Source organism: Tenrec ecaudatus, chromosome 5, assembly GCF_050624435.1.
Source record: "Tenrec ecaudatus isolate mTenEca1 chromosome 5, mTenEca1.hap1, whole genome shotgun sequence".
NCBI lineage: Eukaryota > Metazoa > Chordata > Mammalia > Afrosoricida > Tenrecidae > Tenrec > Tenrec ecaudatus.
The window spans coordinates 117,850,204-117,876,133 of NC_134534.1; the positions used below are offsets into that span (position 1 = coordinate 117,850,204).

General features: G+C 35.4%; 2 protein-coding genes across 2 annotated transcripts in view; one reads left to right on the plus strand and one right to left on the minus strand.

Moving 5' to 3' along the window:
- CENPP (centromere protein P) overlaps positions 1-25,930 on the plus strand; it is a 338,488-nt gene that overhangs the window by 67,120 nt on the left and 245,438 nt on the right. The gene's annotated exons all lie outside the window — the stretch shown is intronic.
- OGN (osteoglycin) lies at positions 3,779-21,523 on the minus strand. Its single transcript, XM_075549866.1, has 7 exons — positions 21,397-21,523; positions 20,128-20,368; positions 16,253-16,340; positions 12,570-12,728; positions 11,120-11,322; positions 6,292-6,387; positions 3,779-5,335 (listed from the first exon to the last, which is right to left on the minus strand). Exons 2-7 carry the CDS (start codon positions 20,299-20,301, stop codon positions 5,165-5,167), a joined length of 891 nt encoding a protein of 296 aa, XP_075405981.1. The 5' UTR covers positions 20,302-20,368; positions 21,397-21,523; the 3' UTR covers positions 3,779-5,164.

Sequence of the window (25,930 nt, forward strand, 5' to 3'; positions counted from 1 at the left end):
CGTTTCTTAATTTACTTTGGGTATGCGGTTTTTAGTTTCTCAATTGATTCTTTTGTTTTCATCATTAATCCCAGATCTCTTATATGTCCATATACATCATTCTCCTTAATGCAGTTCAAGGGCTTCTTTTTCTGTGTATGCCATTGGCTTTAGTTGTTGACTTTTGCTTTCTCTTGATTTTTTTTGTGGTAGTTCTTGATGGCTGTTGTTTGCCTAGCATAGTGGCCCAGCTGAAGATCATTCGTAGAATTCTGAATTGTGTAAGGGGTGTGGTTGGCTAGGAAGAGGAACTGTAAGTCTTACTGTGTGGATATGAAGAAGGAGCGATAGTTGGGTGGGAAGGATGAATAGGAGATAGTTGCTCAAGGATAGGTTTATAGCGATGGTATTAAACATACGAAGACTTCCTGTCAAATACAGTAATTTTTGATCAATTGGAAGATGGGATTATAAGTGGTGTGTTATTACTTGGTAGATTATGAGAGAGTGTGGCTCACTGAGGTGGGGGGAGCCAAGTCTTGAGGTAATTGTGGTTGGGGTGGATGCGGGGTATGTTAAGAAATCTACCAGGGTCACATCAATCCCATATATAATAAATGAAGAGTGTACCCAGTCTGTTACTGTGTTTAAAGCAGAAGGCCCTTATTTCAGCTGCACACAGTTTCTCTGTTCTCAGGGAGAGAAAGTCCTGTGTTATATTGTGGATCAGTATTGAGTTTCTGCATCACTGTGTACTGTCCGCCCCTCATGCTGGGGACACGGGGTAGAAATAGGTTATTGCAGTGGAGGCCCAAGGTGGGGGGTGGTGGTGGTATTTCCAATCAGTAGAAAGCCCTGCTAAGGACAGTAAGTCCCAGTGTCAACCCCCTAGCTTAGGGATTGGGAACCTCTAAGTCAGCAGGATCAAACTACCTTTTCACAGGGGTTGCCTAAGACCTTCGGGAAGCATTACTTCTGATGGTCTTAGGAACCGAGACACTGCTCCTCTATCCATCTCCATGTGGGTCCGTCCTCATGCAGGTATGCCCACATATGAGTACCTGGCATGAAGACTGTTACCCATGCTCTACCATGCTTCAAGACAAAATTTCATTTATTTGTAATTAGAAATAAATATTTCACAATATATAATTACATATTGTTTCTGTGAATCATCACTATGCTTTACTTATGTTCAATTTGTAACAATGAAAATACATTCTGTGTATCAGATATTTACATTACTATTCATAACTAGCAAAATTACAGTTATGAAGTAGCAACAAAAATCATTTTATGGTTGGGGGTCACCACACATGAGGAACTGTATTAAAGGGTCGCAGCATTAGGATGCTTGAGAACCACTGCTCTAAGTCATAGTGTAATTTGTTCCTTGGGTGGGAAAAGAGTTTTGTGGGTTTTTTTCAAAAGAAAATAGGGAAAACTCTTAAGATACTCATGAAAGACACAGAGAGTTCAAGTTGTGGTCCTGTCTTTCCAGGAACTGGGAGTTTCTATCTGGCAGCCGTTAGAGCTGAGTTCTTGCGAGGAGAGGGTAAGGGGATGAGGTAAGGGAGTAAATCTGTGAAGACTCAGTTCTGCTGCTGTGAGCTCCAGCCTCCTTGGGATCCCACGGGTCCTTGAGGAAGGGGCCCGGGGGCTCCAGGAAAATGGGAGCACCACTTGAGGGGCAGTATGACACGGGATATTCTCCCACTCTGGTGGGTCATAAATCCAGGTGAGCTGTGTCCTGACCCATCCAGCTAGAGGAGAGGGGAGAGGGCTGCTACCACCTCCCTGCTGACCCACTGAGCTAGAGGAAAGGGACTAGCAGCTAGCTGAGCTGCAAAAACTTGGCCACCTTACCTGTAAACATCTAGGCCATGCATGGGGAGTTCTAGGCAAAGGACTCTATCTGGCTTCATCTTCCCAGGGTTCCACAATATTTTTTCTTAGCTCTCACATCCCTTCATGAATTTGGAAGGCGGTTGTGCATTTTAATTATAATTTTAATTCTCCCTTCATCATTTCCTTTAGGTCTTTACCTACAAGTTCTTTTGAGGAATTACTTTGAGCTGTCATCCCTCAGACATGTTCAAACTCCTACCTCAACACACAAACGTTTTTAACCAAAGTGCTTATGATCATTTAATATGCTTTCTATTTGCCTTTACCTGCTGATCCTGTTGATTACCTTTTTTACTTAGTAGTATAGATAATCTTCCTGAGAATAGGGATCTGTTTCTGTTTTGTTTCTCCCTTGACCATGGCTGGGTGTACCTTAGGTGCCCGGAGAAGGTCAACAAATAAACTACTAAATTTCAGACGATTTCTTTGAGGAACCCTAGTGATCCAGAGGGCTATCCATGGGGCTGTTGACTACAGCATAGGTGGTTCACCTCCACGAGGCTTGTTGCCACAGAAAGATGAGGCTGAATGGGCTGGTAAAGATTTACAAGTTTCTGGAATTCTGCATAGGGTCACTCTGAATAGAATTAACTCAAAGAGATGGTTTGTTTTTTTAGTTTATTTCTCTAATTGTTAGTGTCTATAATGAAACATTTATTTATTCGCCTTTCTCATTGTTTACTTTTCTGTTCTTTCATTATTTCCCTGGAGCCCTTGTAGCTTCCAACAGGTCAGCCATTTGAAACCACCAGCCCCTTTCTACTCCCGCAGCCTTGGAAACCCACAGGGGCAGTTCTAGGCTGTCCTCTAGGGGCACTAGGGTTCAGAATTGACTTGAGGGCAGTGGTTTGAGGTTTGGGACTTTTTAGATAGTGTCTTGGTGACACAACGATTAAGCATCCAGCTGCTACCTGATCAGTCTACAGTTCAAACCTAGCATCTGCTCTGTGACAGGGAAGACCTGGAGGTCTGCGCACATAAAGATTCCTTCCTGAGGAACTCTGGGGAAGTTCTATAAGGTCATTATTAGTTGGCACCAGCAACACACACACACATACTTCCTGGCTCTTAGAGATATCTTGTGGAATTTTCTTTTCCTTTCTTTTTTTTTAAATCTTAATTTAAGGGAGTATACTGTTAATTACTCATCTTCATATCTTAGCTAAAATTTTTTTTTAAGTTTTTAAAGATAGTTCTACAGTTCAGACTATTTTGTTCATGCTTTCTCCTCTAGTTAAATGTAGATCGTTGGCTTTTAAAATGTCAATAATTTGACATGTACATTATGGGTTTTTTTACTCGTTACATTTTAATTATATATAAAATATAGAAATGCATTACACCTATTTCTCACTTATCAAATACCTTGTCTGACCTATTACTCTTATGCTGAGTTTAAAAAATCCAACCTGTTTTGTGCATTAATATCTAGTAGTTATTAATGAATGACAAGTTGTGAGGTAAGAGTAATGCTGGATGGAAGGTTATATGTCAACTTGGCTGGGTCCTGATTCTTAGTAATTTGGCACATATGTAGTATAATACTATAATTTAGCAGTTAATATAAGTGTAGCTTTCCATTTTGTATCTGATGTGGTCATCTTCCAATCTTGTATGACAATGATTTTTTAATAGTGATCTTGCCTTTGAACCATAAAGCAAGTTAATAAATATGACTGTATTCTTCTCCAACTAGACACATGCTTGAATTCTCTAATCCCTGATCCTTTTCCTATCAGTCAATTCTGTATAGGTAGATTTTTTCAGATAAAGTTATAGTTTATTCAGATTATGATTGTTTAAAGATTAAAGTTTTATACATGAAGCAAAACACTTCTATTTAGATATATTTTTAATATTTATTATACATTCAATTCAAATATGCTCACCATTATTCTAGTACTTTGAAATAGAAATTTTATATTAGACATGTTTCATGCTTTGAATGTGCTTTTAATCACAGTGAAATAAGGCAAGCACAAAAATAATGAGAAAAAATAAAACAGGATTACTGGTTACAAAAATAAAACAAGCAAAAGAATTAATCAGTGTTGCTGAGGTAACTTTTGTGATCATGAAAGATTACAGATGACTTAATGAAAATAATTCAATTTGGTCTTGACCTTGAAATTGGAAAATGAATGAGATCATTCTAGGTATAGAAAAACATGAAACAAGTGTTTAAAACCAGAATAAGTATGGGTCCTTGGAATAGTATAAAGAGATCAACTTGATTCTAGTTTATATTTTGTCCTGGAAATAGTGCAAGGAATTTTGTATACATTGAGCTTGGCCAAATTCATGTTATTTAGGAATTTAAAATTTTGTTCTTTGCCGCAGGGGTAATTGAAATGTTACTTTAGGAACTTTAATTGGACAGCCTTAATTGTGTTACCATAAGTCACCATATATTAGAGTTGAATTCTCACTATTGAACATTAGTTCACCATAGATATTTAAGAAATATTAGTCACAGTTATATTGTGGATAAGTAATTTTTTGATGGATATGGATTTGTGGTAAGAATTTTATTCTCACATCTTAAGTTTGTGTAGTTAACTATTTTCTTGTTGTAAAACATTTTGCAGTATAACATAGGAACGCCTTTACTTGAGGACTTTTTGCGTAGTATTCGAAAACTGGGATTTTCAGTTACAAGAATCCTGGTTTTAGCTTGGTTGTCCTTTTAAGATTCTTCATACCTACTTAGAAAAATACTTTTTATACTATTTTTCTAATAGCTTTTACTATATGAATGTAAAAAGAATAATGGTTTAGAATGACTATTTTCACAGTTTATTAGAAAACATGCTTTATTTAGAAAGTTTTGCCTAGGTATGAGACATACTCTATTTGTCATGCTCAGTAAAAATGTGATTATGTATCTACTTGATAGAAAGCAATGCCTTTTTTTTAGTAATATATGAATCTTAAAGGAAAAGTATAAGATCATTCTCAAAAATTTTGAAATGTCTCAAGTGCATTAGGAATACAAAAATGGTGAGAGAAGAAAGACACGCTTTATCAATTCATCCTCATTTCATTAATAATGAAAACAATTCCCTTCAAACTTGAGTTTTAACTTAAGAAAATAGCTTTGAAATGCCAAACACTGTTATAAACTAAGGTTTTGATAATGTTGTTTAAATATTTTCATATTATTGAACTTATTGATTCAAGCTTACTTTTACTTGTTATATGTTTTGCACTGTTCCTTTAAGTATTGTTAAGAAATGTATAATGATATCTGTATTTCCACTCATGTGCTACAGATAGGTTAAATATATGATCCGATAGGCAATCTCTTTAAACAGATAAAACTATTTGGATACTTTCCCAAGATGATCGGATTGCCTTCCAGACGTATCTCCTCAATATGATCCCGGATATAGCGAGTGTCATTAGCTTTACAGAATGTATCATCGGTAATTGAAGTTATGTTGTTAAACTGTAAAACAAATGGGATAATATTTAGAAATCGGAATTCAACTTCTTTTAAGATATGTAGTAAGATCATATAGAGTATTTAATCTAAAATTATTTTAAAATGCTGTACATATATATTTTCTTTGAACCATAAAACCTTCTGTGCTATCGGTTTTTGTTGTTGTTGTTTTAACCATAATTAGAATAGTTCGAGATAGTATGCTATTTTAGAGTTCTAACTCAAAATGGGTATAGTTCCCATATATTTTCTTTGAAAAAGTAAAAGCAACATAGAATTCTTGTGATGAGAGACCAATTTTAATATATTTTCATTCACATTTTATAACCTTAGATTGGTACCCAAAAGTCAATTGAAAACTACCTAAAAACAAATGTTTGGTGGAGAAAGAATTACAAATGAGAGGTTTTAGTGCTTTTGACTTCAAATTCATATGTTGAACTAAGAAAAGAAGAAAATACTAATTGCATACCTAGAAAAGAACATACAGGGAAAAGCCCAGAACTCCCACTTGGCTATTACTGATCATTTGTGAAGATCTAAATAGAACTGAGCTTTTTTATGGGATATTTCATTTGGCAAAATATTAATTATTTTATATTTTTTCAGCTATTGTATTACTATGGGGTAATGATGATTCAGAGTGGAATTCTTTCCTTCTTTGTAGGAGACCTAGGTTTGAGTCCTGGTCTGTGCACATTCTACTCAGCCACTATCCATCAGTCGTGTGTTATATTAGAGCCTCTAAGACAGACTAGGAAGAAAGGCATAGTGATTTACTTCCAAAATCAGCCAATGAAAGCCCAGTGATACAATCCTGTTTTACATGTGATTGCCATGAGTCAAGGTTGCTCCAATGCAGCTTACATCAATGACAGTTCCATAGCAATCTCATGAAAATTTACATGCGAATGAGCAGGTTTCCCAATTAATTTCTATTATGAAAGGAGCAGTCATACCTGAAGATGAATTATGCGTAGACTTTCTGGTAAATTACGAGGTACAGATTCCAGGGCATTGTGGTCCAGGTAGAGGAAAGTGAGGTTACTCAGTTTCTGCAAAGAAAAGATACTTTTGCTTGATTGTTGTTGTGTTCTGTTGGGGTGGTTTTGATTCACAGCTACCCCATAGGACAGTAGAAATTACTCTTGGATTACCTAGGCAGTAATCATTATTTGACATGGACAAGAATGCTAGGTCTTTTCTCCTTTGGAGTAACTAATGTATTTGAACCACTGACCTTTGGGTCAGAGTCCAAGTGCTTAGCCATTGGGCCACCAGATTCCTATATGTATACACACGTACGTATGCATATCAATAGTACTGATTCCTGGCAGGGTAGTTCTGTTTTTTGCTTTCTTTTATAGTTTCAAAATGAGTGTATTTAGGGCCTTTATGAAGCTCTTTATGAGCTTTACTACTTCTCTCATTTCTGGTCATCGGATCTTGGAAGAGATAGGCCTTCAGCATTGCTGGCCTTTGGAATTGAGTTGTAGAGCAGCTAATGAGGTTAGTTTCTACACAAGATTGAGTTTGGAAAATGGTGCTGCCATAACCTCTTCCTGAACTGCCAAAATTTCCCGTTTAACCGAGCTCTTAAAATTTTTCGAATAAATTATACTAAGGGATAGATGCATTAAGTGAGACATTTTTCCCGGGAAATTTATTAAACATTGAACTCTTCGTATTTTTTTCTCTAAGGGAAATATGTTGGATTACTATTCATGATCTTATATGTAAATTTATAATATGATTTTAAGATATCGTTTCACCAGATATTGATCTTTTACTTTGCTTTGATAAGCATCCCCTGTCAATTTTCCTAACTCTTTTCTGCATAGAGGATTCCTGGTGGCGTAGTGGGTCTGTGTTCAGTTGCAGTCCACAAGGTCAGCAGTTTGATACCACCAGTTCCTCCTTGGGAGAAAGATGGGCTTTCTACTTCCTTAAAGAGTTAGTCTCAGAAACTCCTAGGGACAGTTCTACCCTGTCCTATACGGTCACTATGAGTTGGCATCTACTCAGTAGCAATGAGTTTAGTTTGGTTTTGATTTTTCTGCCTAAGATAGGAGTATTTTTTTTCTTTTAGGATTTCTTTTTTTAACATTTTATTAGGGATGCATACAACTCTTATCACAATCCATACACGCTCCCCCCTCCCTCATGAGCCCTTCATAATTTATAAATTTTTATTTTGTAATATCTTGCCCTGTCCAACGTCTCCCTTTATCCCCTTTTCTGTTGTCTGTCCCCCAGGGAGGAGGTCACTTGTAGATCCTTGTAATCAATTCCCTCTTTTCTACCCTCTCACCCTCTACCCTCCCAGTATCGCCCCTCATATCCCTGGTCCTGAAGGTATCATCCACCCTGGATTCCCTGTGCCTTCAGCTCCTATCTGCACCAGTGTACATCCTCTGCTCTATCCAGACTTGCAAGGTAGAATTCGGATCATGATAGTTGGGGGTGGGTGGGAGGAAGCATTTAGGAACTGGAGGAAAGCTGTATTCTTCATCGGTGCTACATTGCACCCTGACTGACTCATCTCCTCTCCTAGACCCCTCTTGTTTTTATGCATGTTATTATCTCTGCTGGTCTATCTAAATAAGGAGTCTTTTTTTTAAAATCTCTTAAGCATTATATTCTTTCATTGGGCTACCACACCTTCTGTTTTTCCCAGTTGGAATTCATCTAACATGTATTAGCATAATCCAATTGTGCCAGTTACTGTTACAGTTTAAGGGATTAGGCTAAATTACAAGATTGCTAGGTTTATAAATTACATGCTAATTTGTCATTTAATATTTATTTGTAATAGTTATCTAAAATTCAAACATATGAAAATATTCCTTTCTGTGAAATGTGATCAGATATTGTAACTCTTAAACATGCCCATTTGTAAAGATTTGTTGTCTCTCAATTACATGTCTTCAAATTAAAAGGTTTTTGATTTGCTTTTTTACAGAGAATTCTATTTTAAAAGCTCCTTAACTCAAGAATCCGTTTATCCCCAAACTTAGAGAAATTCTGATGTTTTTAGAATGTTCTTTAAGTTGAAAAGAATACCTTGAATTTTTTTTTTAAAAACCAGGGGTATGTATTTGGGCATTTTCTGATGGGGTGTACATTTGTGGAGATTTCTACTTTAGAAAAAATACAACCTCTACAAAAAGGACACCATGGTTGATAAAATAGGCGGTCAGAGAAAACAGAACCTCTTCATGAGACAGATTGATGTAATAGTCAAAACAACAGACTCAAATGTGCCAACAATCATGAAAATATCACAGGACCAGGCTGCGTTTTGTTCTCATAGATAAGGTTATCATAAGCAAGACCAAATAGATAGCAACCAACAACAAACTATAATATGGAAAGAATATTCATTTGATCATTTTAGGTGTTCCTATATGAGTTATCATTAGCCCACTGCCATCAAATGGATTTGACACATAGAAACCTTATAGGACAGAATAGAAGAATGGTTTTCCAGGCTACAATTCCTTACAATAGCAAGCTTCCTCATACTCCTTTTGTGAAGCAGTTGGTGATTTCAAACTGTCCACCTTGTGGTTAACAGCCCAATGTATAACCCCACTACATCTTCTGGGCTCTGTAAGAAGTTACCATTCATGTACTCTCCACAGCCATAGCTGCTAACTCAGCAACCCTATAGGATAGGGTAGAACTATCCCTGTGAGTGTCTGAGATTATAGCTCTTCACGAGAGTAGCAAGCCATCTTTTTCCTGCAGACCTGCTGGTGGTTTTGAACTGCAGACCATGTGGATCACAGCTCAATGTGCAACCACTACACTATCGGGGAAGTTTCAAACCTTGTCTTATAGGGGAAGTTATGTTTCACAACACTTGCATGATCCTCTAACCTCTATTTCGGGTTAGTTTCCAAGACGAAATTATTAGAGCAGTGACCTTTTACACTGAGGTAATCACTTTCCTGAAGTCATGTATTTTGAGATAATTGGCTATTCAATTTCATCTTTTTCTTTATATAATATCTTGAATTGTTAAATTAAATGCATTGATTACTTACTACATATAGAATTTGTATTAGATGCCATTATAGGACTCAAAAGAAAATTCTGCTTTCAAAATTTAAAAGTAATTTTTTGGTCAGTTGCTAATTTTTTAAGATAATGAAAATAGAAAAATATCCCATTTGAGGTTTTTACTAGATTGTAAGTCCCTTGAGGATTCTAACTACTTCCATATAAATAATTATTTCACTGTGAACAACTTGAAAATTGGGATACAAATTTTGGACTACTTTCATGGAACAAGATAGAGGTTATTTTGTATGAGGTTAAGTCAAAAGTATTGTTATAAAATCAAAGCAATATTTGTTAAAATTATCAAAATATAAAGCTGTTATTTCTTGATGTATCTTCTATCTAATTATACATTTCTGAAGGTGAATTTTCAATGTTTACCACCAGGTTAAAATGGCTGATTTTTGGTTTTCTAGTAGAACTCAAATTGTGTTCTTTTTCACAATTCTTTAACGTGGAAGAACACCCCACTCTTGAGATCTCAGTTCTATCTTAGAAATCCAGCTAGACCTGAGCATGTACACTGGTCCAAATAAGACCTCCTGACACACGGAATCCAGGACAGATAAACCCCTCAGGAATAATAACAGGAGTAGCGATACCATGAGAGTAGGGAGAAGGTGTGGGGAGAAAAAGGGAACTGATCAAAATGATCAACATATAAGAGATATAAGATATGAACATAAAATAATGTATAATATATCAATGGTTCATGAGGGTGGGAGGGTGGGGAAGGAAGGGAAAAAAGAGGCGCTGATACCAAGGGTTCAAGTAGAAAGACAAGGTTTTGAAAATGCTTATGGCAACATATGTATGTACACATGGGCTTGATACAATTGTTATATGGATTGTTAAAGAGATGTAAGAGTCCCCAATAAAATGATTTAATTAAAATAAAGTCTGAAAGGACAAAATCAGGTTAATGGCATAAGGTATCTTAATGAAATTCTTTTAAGTTGATTTAATACATATCATATTCCATATTTTAATCAGTCAAGTAGAATTGAAAAATTGCTACCACAGTCAGTTCCCAATCATTCTTTTTCTACATAGACCAGTGAAATTCTTATAGGAAAGCCTCTATATGCATGAATACTGAGCGGGTGCATTGCCATGATGGAAAAAAGATCCCTCAGCACAACTTTCCTGGATTTTTCACTGATGTAGTTTCCAATTTTTAGTAATCCCCTCTGGTCATCTTCGTCATTCAAGAAAATCTATTAAGATTACTGCTTTGGAATCCAAAAACACAGTCACCATAACCAGCTCTGTGACATAAATTTAACTACTGCATCAGATCCCTTTGGATATATATTTTAAGCACTCTAATGATATTAAGACACATGTTTTAGAAAAGAACACACATGTATTAGTGAGAGAACATGTTTTAAGCCTTAATCAATCCAAAATATGTGTAAATATGTTTTGTTTGGAATGAACCTGTGTAAGATTGGACCTCTGGTAGCAATACTTTCTGACTTACCTTTGTATTTAATTTGGAGGCATGAGGTAGAGATTGTACTAACTTTATAGCATGGTTATTTATTATGTTAAAATTGGTTTCATTATCAAATTAAAATTGTTTTAAAATCTCTTAGTTATTTAAAAATATAATTAAAAAACAAAATTTATAATCAAAACAGAATTCTATACCAAAGGTTCGTTTATTTGTCATATTATCATTGGTTCTATAAACTAGATTTTATATTTAATCATACTTACTTTGAATGTGTTTGCTTTGATCCCTTCACTCGTGATTTTGTTGTATTTTGCATTAAATAAAGTAAGCTTGGAAGGAAGAACTGGAAGTTTCAATAGTTGATTTTCAGCAAGTGAAAGTTCTTCTAATAGAGAAAGTTTTGAAAAAGTACTATCTTCTATATCTTTGATCAGATTTCCCGTAAAATCGAGTCGTCTTAAGTTAGCTTGAGAAGAAAATAGGCAAAAATATAAAAGTTAAATGATCATTTTAATTATTTAGCAAATTTATCAGAAAAAGCGTTTGCTTAACAGACCTCTCAAACATCCTTTATTTTTAGTGCCCAATAGAATATTTCCAGTTATTAGCTCAGTACATTTTTGTTGATTGAATTCTGATCATTCTGGGGTTGTCATGTATCACCTATTAACTGAAATCAGAGAATACCAGGTTTGGAAAGAATCTTAAAAATGATAGAAGTGTATAACAGTAACAAATGCAAAAATATCTCTATTTGTTAAAGTAAAATAGATTGAGAAATAGAGAAATTTAGTGTCTCTGTGTATACTTGTATTTGTTTTGCTTTTGTCTGATATGATAATAAAATACTATAGATAGTAATTGAAACTATCTATCCATAGCTGCATGAGTTCATTTATGCTGTATCTCATTGATCTAAAGTGGGTCCAACACCTTTATGGGTTGTGTGTGTGATTTTCAGAAATACTTTAGTGAAGGGGCGGTGTTTAGCCTGGCAGCCAACGATGTGTCTGGAATTCCAACAGCATTAATGAGCTGGGAGAATTGGGAGGAGTAATAATACCTATATACTCAAGTATAAGCCAACCTGAATATCCATCAAAGCAACCTAATTTTCCCACAAAAACGGCATTAAAAATGTGTTGAAAAACCTGGCTTATTCTCGAGTATATATGGTAACTGCTCTTCTCGACCCCAGTTCCACATTTGAATCATCTGAGTGGTTGATTGTAAACTCATTCTCAACTTGGACCGGCATACTAAAGAATAGGACATGGTCTCAGTATTTTAAAAGTGCTTCTCTAGATATCTTAAATATGCAACCGGGGTTAAGAGCTATGAGCTAATTTAAGGAAAAGGTGTGTCTCTGAATTTATGGTGAACATAGAAAGTAAAACATCGTGATTAAAGAAGCATCGTATGTGTCAGTGATCTTGACAGACTGACATAATGAATCTAAAGGATTGTTTATCTATAGTGATGTAGGGGCTATCAACATAGACATAGATGACGCCCTAGTTAAGGAAGAGAACAAGAATATAAGAATAGAAAGGAAACAAATCACCAAGAAGCCAATTTATTTTTCTGGATTATAATTCATGCTTAAATACTCGTACAGCGTCATCCCAAGATTTAAAAGGCCAGAGATACCAGATGGCAACACTTTGTGCCAACATTAGTTAAATGGTAATACATCATTTAAAATTAACTTACGTATGTCTGCAAAATCTTTAGCAGTCAACTTTTTAATTTTGTTGAATCGTGCATACAGGTACGCTGATTCCTTTGGCAATGGTGGTACAACATCAATGTCAACTTCTTCACAGTATACAGAGCCAAGTAGACAAACACATAGCAGGCACGTGGGCATTTCTAAATCAGGAAGCATCATTATAAAAAGGTAAAAAGAAATGTAAAAGTATTTGGTCCCTTGTGATTAATTTTTTGCTATCATCACGAATGCATCTTCCTGTTTGAAATGATGTTTTACAGAATCATAGGTGATAGTGATGATGGTTGTAATAACCCATGTCTTACCTGATGTTATTACTGTGAAGTACTGTTTACTGTTTTTACCAGTAGCAACACTGTGGACAACGGAAGGAAACAATGTGCACTGGGTTTGAGTTGTTACAGCCAATGGGACAATCCATCTGATTGAGGGTCTTCCTTTTTCTTTATTTGGATAACACTCTGCCAAACTTAATGTGCTTCTCATATCCCTCCTGATATCATATCCAAAATATATGAGATGGAATCTTATCATCCTTACTTTTTTTTTGTTTGTTGTAAACGTTTTATTAGGGGCTCATACAACTCTTATCACAGCCCATACATATACATACATCAATTGTATAAAGCACATCTGTACATTCTTTGCCCTAATCATTTTCTTTTCTTTCTTTTTTTTCCCTTTTCTTTTTTTACATTTTATTAGGGACTCATACAACTCTTATCACAATCCATACACATACACACATCAATTGTATAAAGCACATCCATACATTCCCCGCCCTAATCATTCTCAAAGCATTTGCTCTCCACTTAAGCCCTTTGCATCAGGTCCTCTTTTTTTTATCATCCTTACTTTTAAAGAGCATCCTGGCTTTACTTATTCCAAGACAGGTTTGTTCCTTAAGTGCATTCCATTTATTTAGTATTCTTCCACAGCCCCATAATTCAAAGGCACACATCCGTCTTCCATGTGCCTTGTTCATTTTACAGCTTTTATTTGCATATAAAGTAATTGAAAATATTTAGGTTTGGATCAGGTGACTATATATTTTGGTACAGTACTGTGTATACCTTCTATTTTCTTTGATGCTTTTGATTCATTCAGTATTTTGTTTCTAGAATCCTTCAATGTTGATTCTTTTCTTAAATTCTTTAAGCTTAAGAAATGTTGGACTTGTTTTTTCCCTCTTTTGTTTTTATCTTTACATATAATACTTTGTTTTCTCAAGTTTTCAACTCTTTATTCCATCCTTCCATTTAATTTTAGCTTCTCTGTGTATTGGAACAAGTTTTAGAGTCTCTTCTGACTTCTTTTATGCTATTTTGTTCCATTTCTAACTTTTATGATCTTTTGCTGTCTTCATGTCTGATGATGTCTTTGATATTATCCCACATGTCTCGAAATGCAGTTGCGATCATTTCAAGACAGAATTTTGGCTCTTGTGGTTTTTGTCTTAATTTTCTTTACCTTCAATTTGAGTTTTCATATGTACAAATGATGGTCTGCTCCCCAGTTGGCTTCTGGTCTTGTTTTGAAATGTATGTAATTCTCCCAGCATTATTTATTAAAAAAACAAACAAACAGAACTTTTGCTTTAGTAATTTGAGATAATTAAGTTTAGTCTTAATTTTCAGTGATTTAGTATTATAGCTTCTTTTTCTTGTTGGGAAATAAAAGTTTATTACCTAGTAATCTGCCATGGCATAACCTAACACAGTATAATTTAAGCCCTTAATGAGATCGGCTGTGAGGAGATTGGGATATAATACCTTATACAGATCACAGCTCTAAGGCAAGTTTTCTCAAGGGTGTGACCTCCTCCCAGTATAAATGAACAATGGCAATAATTTGCTTGCTTTCTGCTGGGTCTGCTACCCACATCTGGCTTATTGACCTGTTTCTTTGCACTTGAATCAATGGCCCACCATCTTGTCTGCCAATCCTGGGAGTTGTCATTGGCCTTCCATTTGATCTAGCAACCTTGGCTTCAATACCCTCGACATCCACAAGTCTGTTGTCTTCCGGCTGATCTTGGGTTCATTAGTCCCCACAGCTTCAGTCAGGAGAAGCCTCTAGCCCAACTCCTGACCTAGGGACTTGGAATCTGTCCAGACTTGAATTTGCCTGCTTCTACAGATATGTGAGGCATTTTCTTGATATAAATTTAATTCTTCATATACATATTTAAGTTTAACTGGTTTTGCTTCTGTACAGAATGCAGCCCAAGACACTGCCTTTAACATATAAAATATTTAAGTGTGTTTCTTTCTATTGCTATATTTTATATTCTATCCCATTGCTCTTTTGTCTTTTCTTATGTCTGTTTCACATTTTTTAAAACATATTTTAAAATATCCCAAACCTACTATCTTTGAGGTAATTCTGACTAATAGCAACACTACAGGACAAAATAGAACTGCTACATAGGATTTTCCAGTCAACCTCATGTTTCTCTTGAAGAGCTGTAAATAGGTTTGAACCACTGACTGAAAATAGGCCAATCCTTAACCCATCCGCTTTTTTTTTTTTTAAGTGTAGAGGCTTTGTCATAACTTTTTAAGTGTGGTTATCTCTACTTTAAACTGCCAGTTTTCAATTTTTAAAAATAATCTGTCAGGTTTTTTTCTGTTTTAACTTTAATTTGTTTAGTTCTACAAATAAGTTTAATAGTTTTATTGGGATAATTTATAAGTTTAGAGTTATTTGGCTATTGAATCATCCAGTCCAAGGACAAGAGATGTCTTCCTTTGTTCAAGTCTGTGATACTTTTCAATTGTAGGACTCATCATAATTTCTAATAGGTGCCTTTGAATCATTTCCAACTCATAGAGACCCTGTGTACAACAGAATGAAACACTTCCGGATCCTGGGCCATCCTATCAGTTGTTCTTATCTGTGAGATTATTGATGCAGCCACTGTGTCATTCAATTTTGTCAAAGGTTTTCCTATTTTTAGAGCCTTGATACTTTAGCAAGCATGATTTCCTTCTATTAAGTAGGAGTTATAATTTGTTTATAAGTTTTAAAAAATCTAAATATACATTACAATTATATATGTACATATCCCTCTCTTGTTTCTTGAGGAAATAATTATGTTTTATTTTCCTGATCCCTATGGTTTATGTATTACCTGGTAAATAATATTTTAATTAGTATTTATTCAGTATACTTATTTAATAAGTATTTGGTATTTAATAAGTATTTTTTCAGTTGATTTTATATAGACATATAGAGACATAGACATGTGGAAGTGATGCATGGACTAAGCTTTGATTGTCCTTAATCATAATGTGGATGGCAAATGATACAGACTCCCAATATATGTTTGATTTTATCATGGCACGTGAAATCCCACTGTTTGCATAAAGTTATCTCCTGCGGCAATATTTAATACTTCTGTTTGCTGTAGTTGCTGCAGAAATGACCCCTACTCCTGGGGACCCTTCGTACATAGAGCAGAACTGCTCCTCAGGACTTTCAAGGCCGTGATCTTTCAGAAATATTTACAGTCAAGCCTGCTTTCTGAGGCAGCGGGTTCAAACAACCAATTAGAAGTCTAGTGCTTTACTGTTTGCACCACCGTGGATTCCTTTGATTAGTATAAGTATTTATTATAAAGTTTCTTTAGAGGAGAAATGATTTTTAGAGTATTAATACTTACCTTCACTTTCTTTTTTAGGGGTTAAAGTTGCACTCTCATCTTTTTGTAATTGAAATCTTTGCATATCAGGTATTACAGATTCTTTTTCCTATTGGGAAATAAAAGTTTATTACCAAGTGAGATAAGTTGCTGTTTCTGAAGGGTCATCCATCCTGACATTCTTGTATTAAATTATACACATGAAGCATAAGCCTTAATGTAAGGGGAGAAAATATTAAAGAACCAAAGGCTAGTTATGTGTTTCATCAGTGCTATACCACACCCTGAATTCCTCATCCCTCTCTTTCCCCTCCCCCCCCACCTTCCCCCAACCCTGGTCACTCTGTGAGGGCCTGTCCAATTATCTTACAGGTGGGTTTTGGGTCTCCACTTTGTTCACTCTCCTTCACATCAATTTGATTGCTTGTTTTTGAACTTCTGATACCCATTCCCATTTGTACCTCGTGATCACACAGGTTGGTGTGCTTTATCCATGTGGGCTTTGTTGCTTCCCTGCTTGATGGCTGCTTGTTTAACTACAAGCCTTTAAGACACCAGAGCTATATTTTTTAATAGCCAGACACCATCAACTTTCTTCACGACATTTGCTTATGCACCTATTTTTTCTTCAGTGGTCATGTAGGAAAGGAGAGTATCATACAATGCCACAGGGATTGCATTTATTGTCTCAGGGTCACTAGTGGTATTTATTGTAGATTCTTATAGGACTACATAAATAACTTTATTTAATCAATCATTTGAATATTTAAGAACAATTTTGTTTTGTTTCAATTAAATCTCTAATAGCTGAACTCACTGTTTAGTAAGCATGGAACATATTGAAAGTGAAAATGATGTAGGAGGCTATTCTAAAGAATTGAAAGTTGAACATGTGAAATTAGATCCTATCTTTGTATAAGTAGCTCTTTTAACTTTTTCTATTGGCTATTGTCTGAAACGAAATTCTTGTCACCGATTCTACCATTTTATGTAGGATCAGTTAAAATACGACTTGCAATGAATTGAAAAATCTTTTGATCTCTTCTGGTGACTTTGAATTGCCTGGTTGCCTCCATTATGTCTTAAGTTCCTTTTATTTTTGGGAATTCTTTTTAAATAATATGATGTTTTCAGTGACGGTGTGCTGCCAAGAGTGGAGTCCCATTTAACTATTTCTACACAAGAGAACAATATTCAGTTGGTTGTATTCTTCCCAATTGGTGAATATTCTTCATATTCCATTCTGCTTGTTCCATTCTTTGGAGCTCTTCTTTTAAAAATCATTTTATTGGGGGCTCATATAATCCATGCATACATCCATTGTGTCAAGCACATTTGTACATTTGTTGCATCATCATTCTCAAAGCATTTGCTTTCTACTTGAGCCCTTAACATCAGCTCATTTCCCCCCTCCCTCCCACTCCCCATCCCTCATGAACCCTTCATAATTCATAAACTGATATTTTGTCATATCTTACACTGTCCAACGTCTCCCTTCACCCACTTTTCTGTTGTCCGTCCCCCGGGGAGGGGGCTATATGTAGATTCTTGTAATCGGTTCCCCCTTTTGTGCCCCACCTTCCCTCACCCTCCCATTATCGCCACTCTCACTACTGGTCCTGAAGGTGTCGACTGTCCTGGATTCCCTGTGTTTCCAGTTCCTGTCCATACCAATGTGATCGCTAACTGCTTCACACCAGTGATTAGCCTATGCTATTAATGCTGAGGAATTGAAGCCCTTAATCTTTACCTTCACCCTTTGCTATTCTAGAAAAGAACATTTTCTGCCATGATATGAAAGTTTATTGGGTGGTGTTTGTTATTTCTCTCTTTTATAAGCATATCTCCCCTTTTATTAACAAGTTTTGACACTGCCCTTAACCCTCATTGTTCCACATATGTTCTAATTGAACATATCTTCTTCCACTCTTCATTTGTATATAAAATCTCCTAGGCTGCTACTTCACTTGATCATTATACCAGGTGGCTGGTGGCACGACTTCACTTAAAAATACCTTAATCTATATTTAGATCCGAATAAAGAAATTTCTAATACCCTTTGAAAAGAAAAAAAAAGCTGAATAAATCATGTCTGTGCTTACTACATTTTAGAGACCAGATGATTATTTAAGTGTCTTTGTAATTGGTTAAGAGATCAAATCTTGTTTACAATAGCTTGTATTTTTATTTATTTTTTTTAATTTGAAGCTATAACTAGTATATCTAGAGCTCTGGTGGCCTAGTGGCTTACAGTGTCGTTGATTCACACCCATTAGTCATTCCTGGAAAGAAAGTCAGGTTGTCTGTTTCCTTAAAGATTTAGATTTTCAGAAACCCCAGAGAGCTGTTCTAGTTTCATCCTCTAGGCTTGCTGTGACTTTGAACCAATGCAACAATATTTTGTTTTCTAGTGGGTTTTGGATAATGGGTAAAAATGATACTAGCATGTCAAGTAACGCCATTGAAAGAAACTGCTGTTAATATTTGTTCATTGTATACTTAATAGAAAAGAAAAAAGCAAACCAATTGCAATGATTGACATATAATCCCCACCACCACCATCCAGGAGATTAACAACAGAAGGGAGACAGTGATCGGTGTAAGACATGAAAGCAATAATAATTTATAAGTTATCAAGGGGTCCAGGACAGGGGCACAGCGAAAAAAAGAGGAGCTGATACCAAGGGCTCAATAGAAAGTAAATGTTTAGAAAATGATAATGGCAACATATGTACAAATATGCTTGAAACAATTGATGTATGGAATATTATAAGAGCTGTAAGAGCCCTCTATAAAATGATTAAAAAAGAAGAAAAAAGCAAATAGTGAAGAACTGTTGAAGCAATCAACATTGTTACACAAAGGGGCTTCAAAAATTTGTAGAAATATCCTTTATTTCTTAACTGTTTTCCCACAAATGTTTTGAACCAACGCATTATATTTGCTGCATTTCTCATTTTCTGTTAATTGTGTATGTAGTTGAGTAGACACATCAGCTTCTCCTACCCAGCCTTAATATCCATGTGCCAAAAAAGTCTCAATAACTACTTAATCCACAAAGGAGTAGCGTGATTAATATGGTATAAAAGTTATCTTACAGCAGCGGTTCTCAACCCATGGATCACGACCCTTTTTGGGGTCGCATGACCCTTTTTGGGGTCGCATGACCCTTTCACAGAGGTTGCCCGATTCATAACAGTAGCAAAATTACAGTGATGAAGTAGCAATGAAAATAATTTTGTGGTTGGAGGGTCACCACACATGAGGAACTGTATGAAAGGGTCACATTAGGAAGGTTGAGAACCACTGTCTTACAGAGTGTTAACTTGATGACAATTACTTGGTACAGAGTGATAAAGGCTTTAAATGTTTGAAAGTGATTTTTAAAGAAAATGCATTATTAAATGGTTTTTCCTTTTTTGGCACTGTGTGTAATTGGCATTTGTAAATTCTTATGAAGTCCTACAGGAACCACAACAACCAGTACTCTTCTATTTATTTTCTTGAGTTCTTTTTTAACTAAAATAATACACCTTAAACTCATAACCCATCTGTATTTCCCCTAATTTATTTTTGAGGCAATGTAATACGCAAGTATATGGCACTTTGTAACTCGGTTTAGCACATAAATCTTAATGGGCCAGGGAAAATAAGTCTAGATTTCCTAAAGTGCTATTTTGTTGTTCTTGCTACTCTGTATTCTGTTTGGCTACCATAGATGTTGTTTTTTAATTTGGGAGGCATGCATACTTACATAAGTATAATTATAGGAACAATTAGTTATGAATAAGTTAAAATACATCTTTATCACCTTTATTACACGCACACTTTAAGAAAAGCAAAAACATACATTTAACTACTATTTTAAAAGTTGTATTTAGAGAGAAATAAAGTACCTTAGCATTTTTCCCATCCGGGTATTTATCGTCATTATCATGGCTCAGTATGGTTTCTTCGAAGTTGCCTGTTCCATAGTCATAGCTAATGTGTAAGTCTTGCGGAGTTTGTGGTGCTGGCTTTATCCGAGGCACAAACAGTAACAGAAGTAATGTAGACAGCAGAGTCTTCATTTTAGCAAATGTCTAGGTGACTGGACGTTAGTAACTAGTGACCTGTGGGTAAATATTCTCTTTGTCCCTGGAAATAAAAATGCAGACCATCGAAACAATACTGAAAGCTTACAGGACTTTTGGCAGGATTTTAGCATGAGGAGCCAGAGACCAACTATTTAACTCTTGGTTATCTTTAATTAGAGGCTAGCATTTTTATTTATCAGTGAATATTATAAAATATAGTTTCAGAAAATAGTTGTATTTCTTCTGTAATGAAAATTTCAATAACATATATAATTGCTGTTTTCTTCATAATTAACTTCAGTAAAGAGATATCATATTTGCAATGAGAATCTTCTTAGGATACCTGTAATATAAATAGTTAAAAGTGGAGACTCAAGGTCCTGTCTCATGTGAGTTAGATATCATATTTCAACTTTGTTATTTTATAAGAATTCTTAATTCACATGGATGTAAGCAGAAATAAGTTTTAAGAATAGTTTCAAAACTTAAATGTCAACTTTAATATTAGGATAGGTTGTCATTTACACTTATTTTTTAGGCTATATAGAATAAAAGAAAATCTAAGTCTTAATCATTTTCAGTTTTATAATTTTAATAAGTTTCACTATATTATTTTAAGTTAGTATATTTAAAAGTTTAAGTTGGAAAAATGCAAAAAAGACAGAATTGTGTACTACGGGAAATAGAGCTTTGCTTCAGGAACTATGAAGTAATGGGAAATATTCTTTTAGGTTTACTACTGGATTTTATTTGGTTGGTGCACATTTTTGGCTTTTAAAAGAGTAACTTCAGGCAGAATTGCTTTGGGTTGCTGATGTAGCATTCTAGATGCCAATTTGTGAAACATCTAGTGGTTAAATATTAAGAATAAAAAGGTTTTATGGCTTGCAGCACCCTATTTTTGTCAAATTGTTCTTTAACTTATCTAAAAGTATTTAAGAACTCTTCATACGAAAGTTATTAAAACGATTTTGAAGGCAGCTGCAACTTAAAAAGACTAAAGAGATGAATGTTACATTTATATATAATACTAGATGAGTCATACTTTAAATAACAACATTAAAAATAATTTGTGAATAAAGAGCCTACCTTTTTAGCTGTTTTGAAGATTTTTTGTGTGTGGTTTTCTTCAATAAATGTTCATGTCTGCGCTTTTGCTCTAAGTGGGAGGGTGAATGAGGAAAGCTGTGGATTGATTTCAACTGCTGAATAAAAGTTTAGGACCCAAAGCTTTAAAAGTTGTTTCCATGTGGTAGAGATCTTTGCCAACATTCTTTCTCTGGGATGAAATGTACTATATTGTACTAGAGCTCTGTTTTTAAAATATTTGTAAGTGCTGTATTTTGTGCTTCTCTTTACTGTACTTCCATTTTAGATTTTAAACTTTGCATAAGAAATGCTAATGTTTTAGTGAATATTAATTTATGAGAAGGAAATAATTTTGATCTTCTTTTTCATTTTAATGCTTTCTTAAGATTAGATTTTTAAAATGAAATAGTATACCAAGCCATAGCCTGCAGTCTTAATTTTATGATGTATAAAAATATTGTTTTAGTATATCCAGAAACATTCCAGTGTTAAAATTAATTTTAGCATAATCATTTTGTGTTTTGATCATTTGGGAGCTTCTCCTCTTTACTCTAGTTACATATAACAAAATCCTAAATGTAAAAAATCATTTTAAGGACAAAATGAATTTGAAATTTGGGGATTGATAGAAAAAATTTTGTTAGCTGAATGAAGAAAATTGTATAAAATATTTTAATATGCAGCAGCACAGCAAGGGAATGGAGCAGCAAGGTCCCCAGGGAATGTCAAAAGTGGACTTTGGGGCCAGGGTGTTGTACCCCAACAGACTGGACTAGAAAACACTCCTAAAGGCTAACAAATGATCCTTGAACTAACTACAAGTTTTTCTTTCTTGCTGTGTTTTGTTTTGTTCTTTGTCAGTGGTTTGTTGTTGTGGTTTTATTGTATATTGTTGCTTGGTTTTTCTCTGTCTTGTTTTTGTGCATGTTATTATCTCCGCAGGTCTGTCTAAATAAGATAGGCTGGATGAACTATCTGGAGGAAAAACAACGGGACTGACAGTTCCGGGGGGGACATGGGATAGGGGAAGGTAGGGGGAAAGGAAATAGTGTTAATAAGCTCAGGGACAAGGGAACAAGTGATCCAAATTGGTGGTGAGGTGAGTGTGGCAGGCATGGTAGGGCATGATCAATGGTAATGTAACTAGGAGGTATAGCTGAAACTCAGGGGAGATGGAGCATGATAGTGGGGCAGGAGGAAAGTCAAGGGAAATAGAGGAAAGTGCTGGGAGGCAAAGGGCATTTATAGAGGTCTGGACAAAGACATGTACATATGCAAATAATTATATGAGGTTGGGGAAATGGATCTATGTGCCTATATTTATAGGTTTAGTATTAATGTGGTAGAAGGACATTGGGCCTCCACTCAAGTACTCCCTCAATGTAAGAATACTTTCTTCTATTAAATTGGCATTCTATGATGCTCACTGTCCTGACACAACCGCTGAAGACAGTCGGTGAATAAGCAAATGTGGTGAAGAAAGCTGATGGTGCCCGGCTATCAAAAGATGTAGCATCTAGGGTCTTAAAGGCTTGAAGGTAAACAAGCGGCCATCTAACTCAGAAGCAACAAAGCCCAAATGGAAGAGCACGCCATCCTGTGTGATCACGTTCTGAAGGGATCAGTTATCAGGAATCAAAGAACAAAAAAACCATATCATTGGGTGCACACCTCCAGGTTACGATCGCTGAAGACAAATGGGTGCATAAGCAAATGTGGCGAAGAAAGCTGATGGTGCCCGGCTATCAAAAGAGAGAGCGTCTGGGGTCTTAAAAGCTTGAAGGTAAACAAGCGGCCATCTAGCTCAGAAGCAACAAAGCCCACATGGAAGAAGCACATCAGCCTGTGCAATCACGAGGTGTCGATGGGATCAGGTATAAGGCATCATCAGAACAAAAAATATGTTACCAGAAGGAATGAAGGGGGAAGTGCAGAGTGGAGACCCAAAGCCCATTTGTTGGCCACTGGAGATCCCCTTGCGGAGGGGTCTAGGGGAGGAGATGAGTCGGTCAGAGTACGATGTAGCACCAATGAAGAATACACCTTTCCTCCAGTTCCTAAATGCTTCTTTACACACACCCAACTATCATCCGAATTCTGCCTTGCAAGCAAGTCTGGATAGAGCAGAGGATGTACAGTGGTGCAGATAGGAGCTGGAGGCACAGGGAATCCAGGGCGGATCATACCTTCAGGACCAGGGGTGTGAGTGGTGATACTGGGAGGGTAGAGGGAGAGGGGGTTGGAAAGAGGGAACCGATTACAAGAATCTACGAGTTCCCTCCTCCTTGGGGACAGACAACAGAAAAGAGGGTGAAGGGAGACGTCGGACAGGGCAAGATATGACAAAATAATAATTTATAAATTATCAAGGGTTCATGTAACGGGGAGGGAAGAGGAATAAAAGAGGACCTGATGCACAGGGCTTAAGTGGAGAGCAAATGCTTTGGAAAAGATGAGGGCAAAGAACGTACAGATGTGCTTTACACAATTGATGTATGTATATGTATGGATTTGTGATACGAGTTGTATGAGCCCCTAATAAAATGTTAAAAAAAAGAAAATGATTAGGGCAAAGAACGTACGGATGTGCTTTACACAATTGATGTATGTATATGTATGGATTTGTGATACGAGTTGTATGAGCCCCTAATAAAATGTTTAAAAAAATAACCGATAAAAAATATTTTAATATTAAATTTGTTTTCAAAATGTTGAAGTGGTAGTTTAAATAAATTAGAAGACATCTTTAAAATTTTACTTTTATTATTAGAAATTTTTCTCTTATCTAAAATTTAAGAAATATGTATAAATACTATATTAAAAATAGATGAAGGAATACATTTTCCTTTTTAAAATTTACTTTTGAGTCCTTAAAAATAGTCAGGATTTTTGCATTATATGGAGTTGAGGAGTGAATTGGATGTGTATTAAAATGTCAAGATTTAGAGATTCATGGTTTATGGTAACATTTTATAGAAAAGCCTTTACCAGGGATTACAATTTTATTGATATTTATTTCATAAAAGTACCATGCACCATTTCTGTGCCAAATCTGGTTGATACACATTTGAGTAAATCTCAGTTTCTCCAAGTGAGGAAACTTAAGGAAATTATACTGATTCTACGGGAGAGACCACATTACAAATGATTTAAATTACAGCTGTGAACTTGAGTCAGTTTATTTATTTATTTATTTATTTATTTATTTATTTATTTATTTATTTATTTAAACGTTTTGTTAGGGGCTCATACAACTCTTATCACAATCCATGCATTTACATACATCAATTGTATAAAGCATATCTGTACATTCTTTGCCCTAATTTTCTTTCTTTTTTTATATTTTATTAGGGTTTCATACAACTCTTATCTCAATCCACACATAGATAAGAGTTGTGTGTGGATTGAGATGTATGTATATGTATGTATATGAATCAGTTTATTTATGAACATGCAACTAAATCAGCAGACTCAATATTCTAAAAGTTTCGACAATGCAAAATAATAACTGGAACAGGAAAAGTAGCGGTTGAAGCCTTGGAATAGGAAACTTGGGGGAAGTATAGGAGTCTGATACATGAGTTGGGATTATTGTAAGACTATGGAAAGTGATACACATTCAGAGCAGCGCAAGGCCTGGTGTTGTTTCGTTGTATTATACGCAGGGTCATTATGAGTCAAAACCCATGCGATAACATTTAACCACTATAGAAGCTCATATTTAGGTGCTCTGGTATCTAATATTGAAGAGCAAGAATTTTTCAAAAAATTATGTTTTCTCTACAGAGTTCTCTTGAGTGACTCCATTATCGCTTTATTCTTGGTGTCTTTCAAGAGATTTTTTGCCTTCAAACAAGTCCATTCCCATTCGTCTGCTTGCTCTATTTCATAATTGTTTCTCAGCTGTAGACTGAAAATGAATTATAGGAAGGAGAATGTTCTGAAGGGCATATTCTCTGGAATTGGCTTAATTGTTCTACTGATTATTGTATGACAACTGACTGGATTGGCTACTCAGGAAAAACTACAAAAAGGAAGACTTGTAGGTCACCTTTCATCTTCATACTCGAATTGTGTAGGAAATAGTGTGGTTTAAGAGGACACTTACATTTCTAGTTCTGCCTCTATAATTAAATCTCCTATGAAAGTTGCTTAACTTTTGTGCTTCCATATCTTTATCCATTTTTTAGAAATAATTAGTATAATTTCTTAACCTTGGCCCTGTTGCCATTTGGGTTTGATAATGTTGTGGGTTCAGCAACATTCCTGGTCTCTGCACACTAGGTTCCAATATTACTCCATTCCCAGTTTTGACAACCAAAAATATTTTAAAGAATTGACAAATGTTCCTTACAGGGCAAACTTGTCTCCAAGTTAAGAACCACAGAATTTTTCTAGACTCATAAAAAGGCAACTTGGAAAGCCTATAATTTCATGCAAACTCTATGGCTTGACTCTGTATCATAAATAGTTTGCTTATGTTTGTACCACAGTCATTTAGTCATTCAAATAAGCTAATTTACTTCCCAGGGTA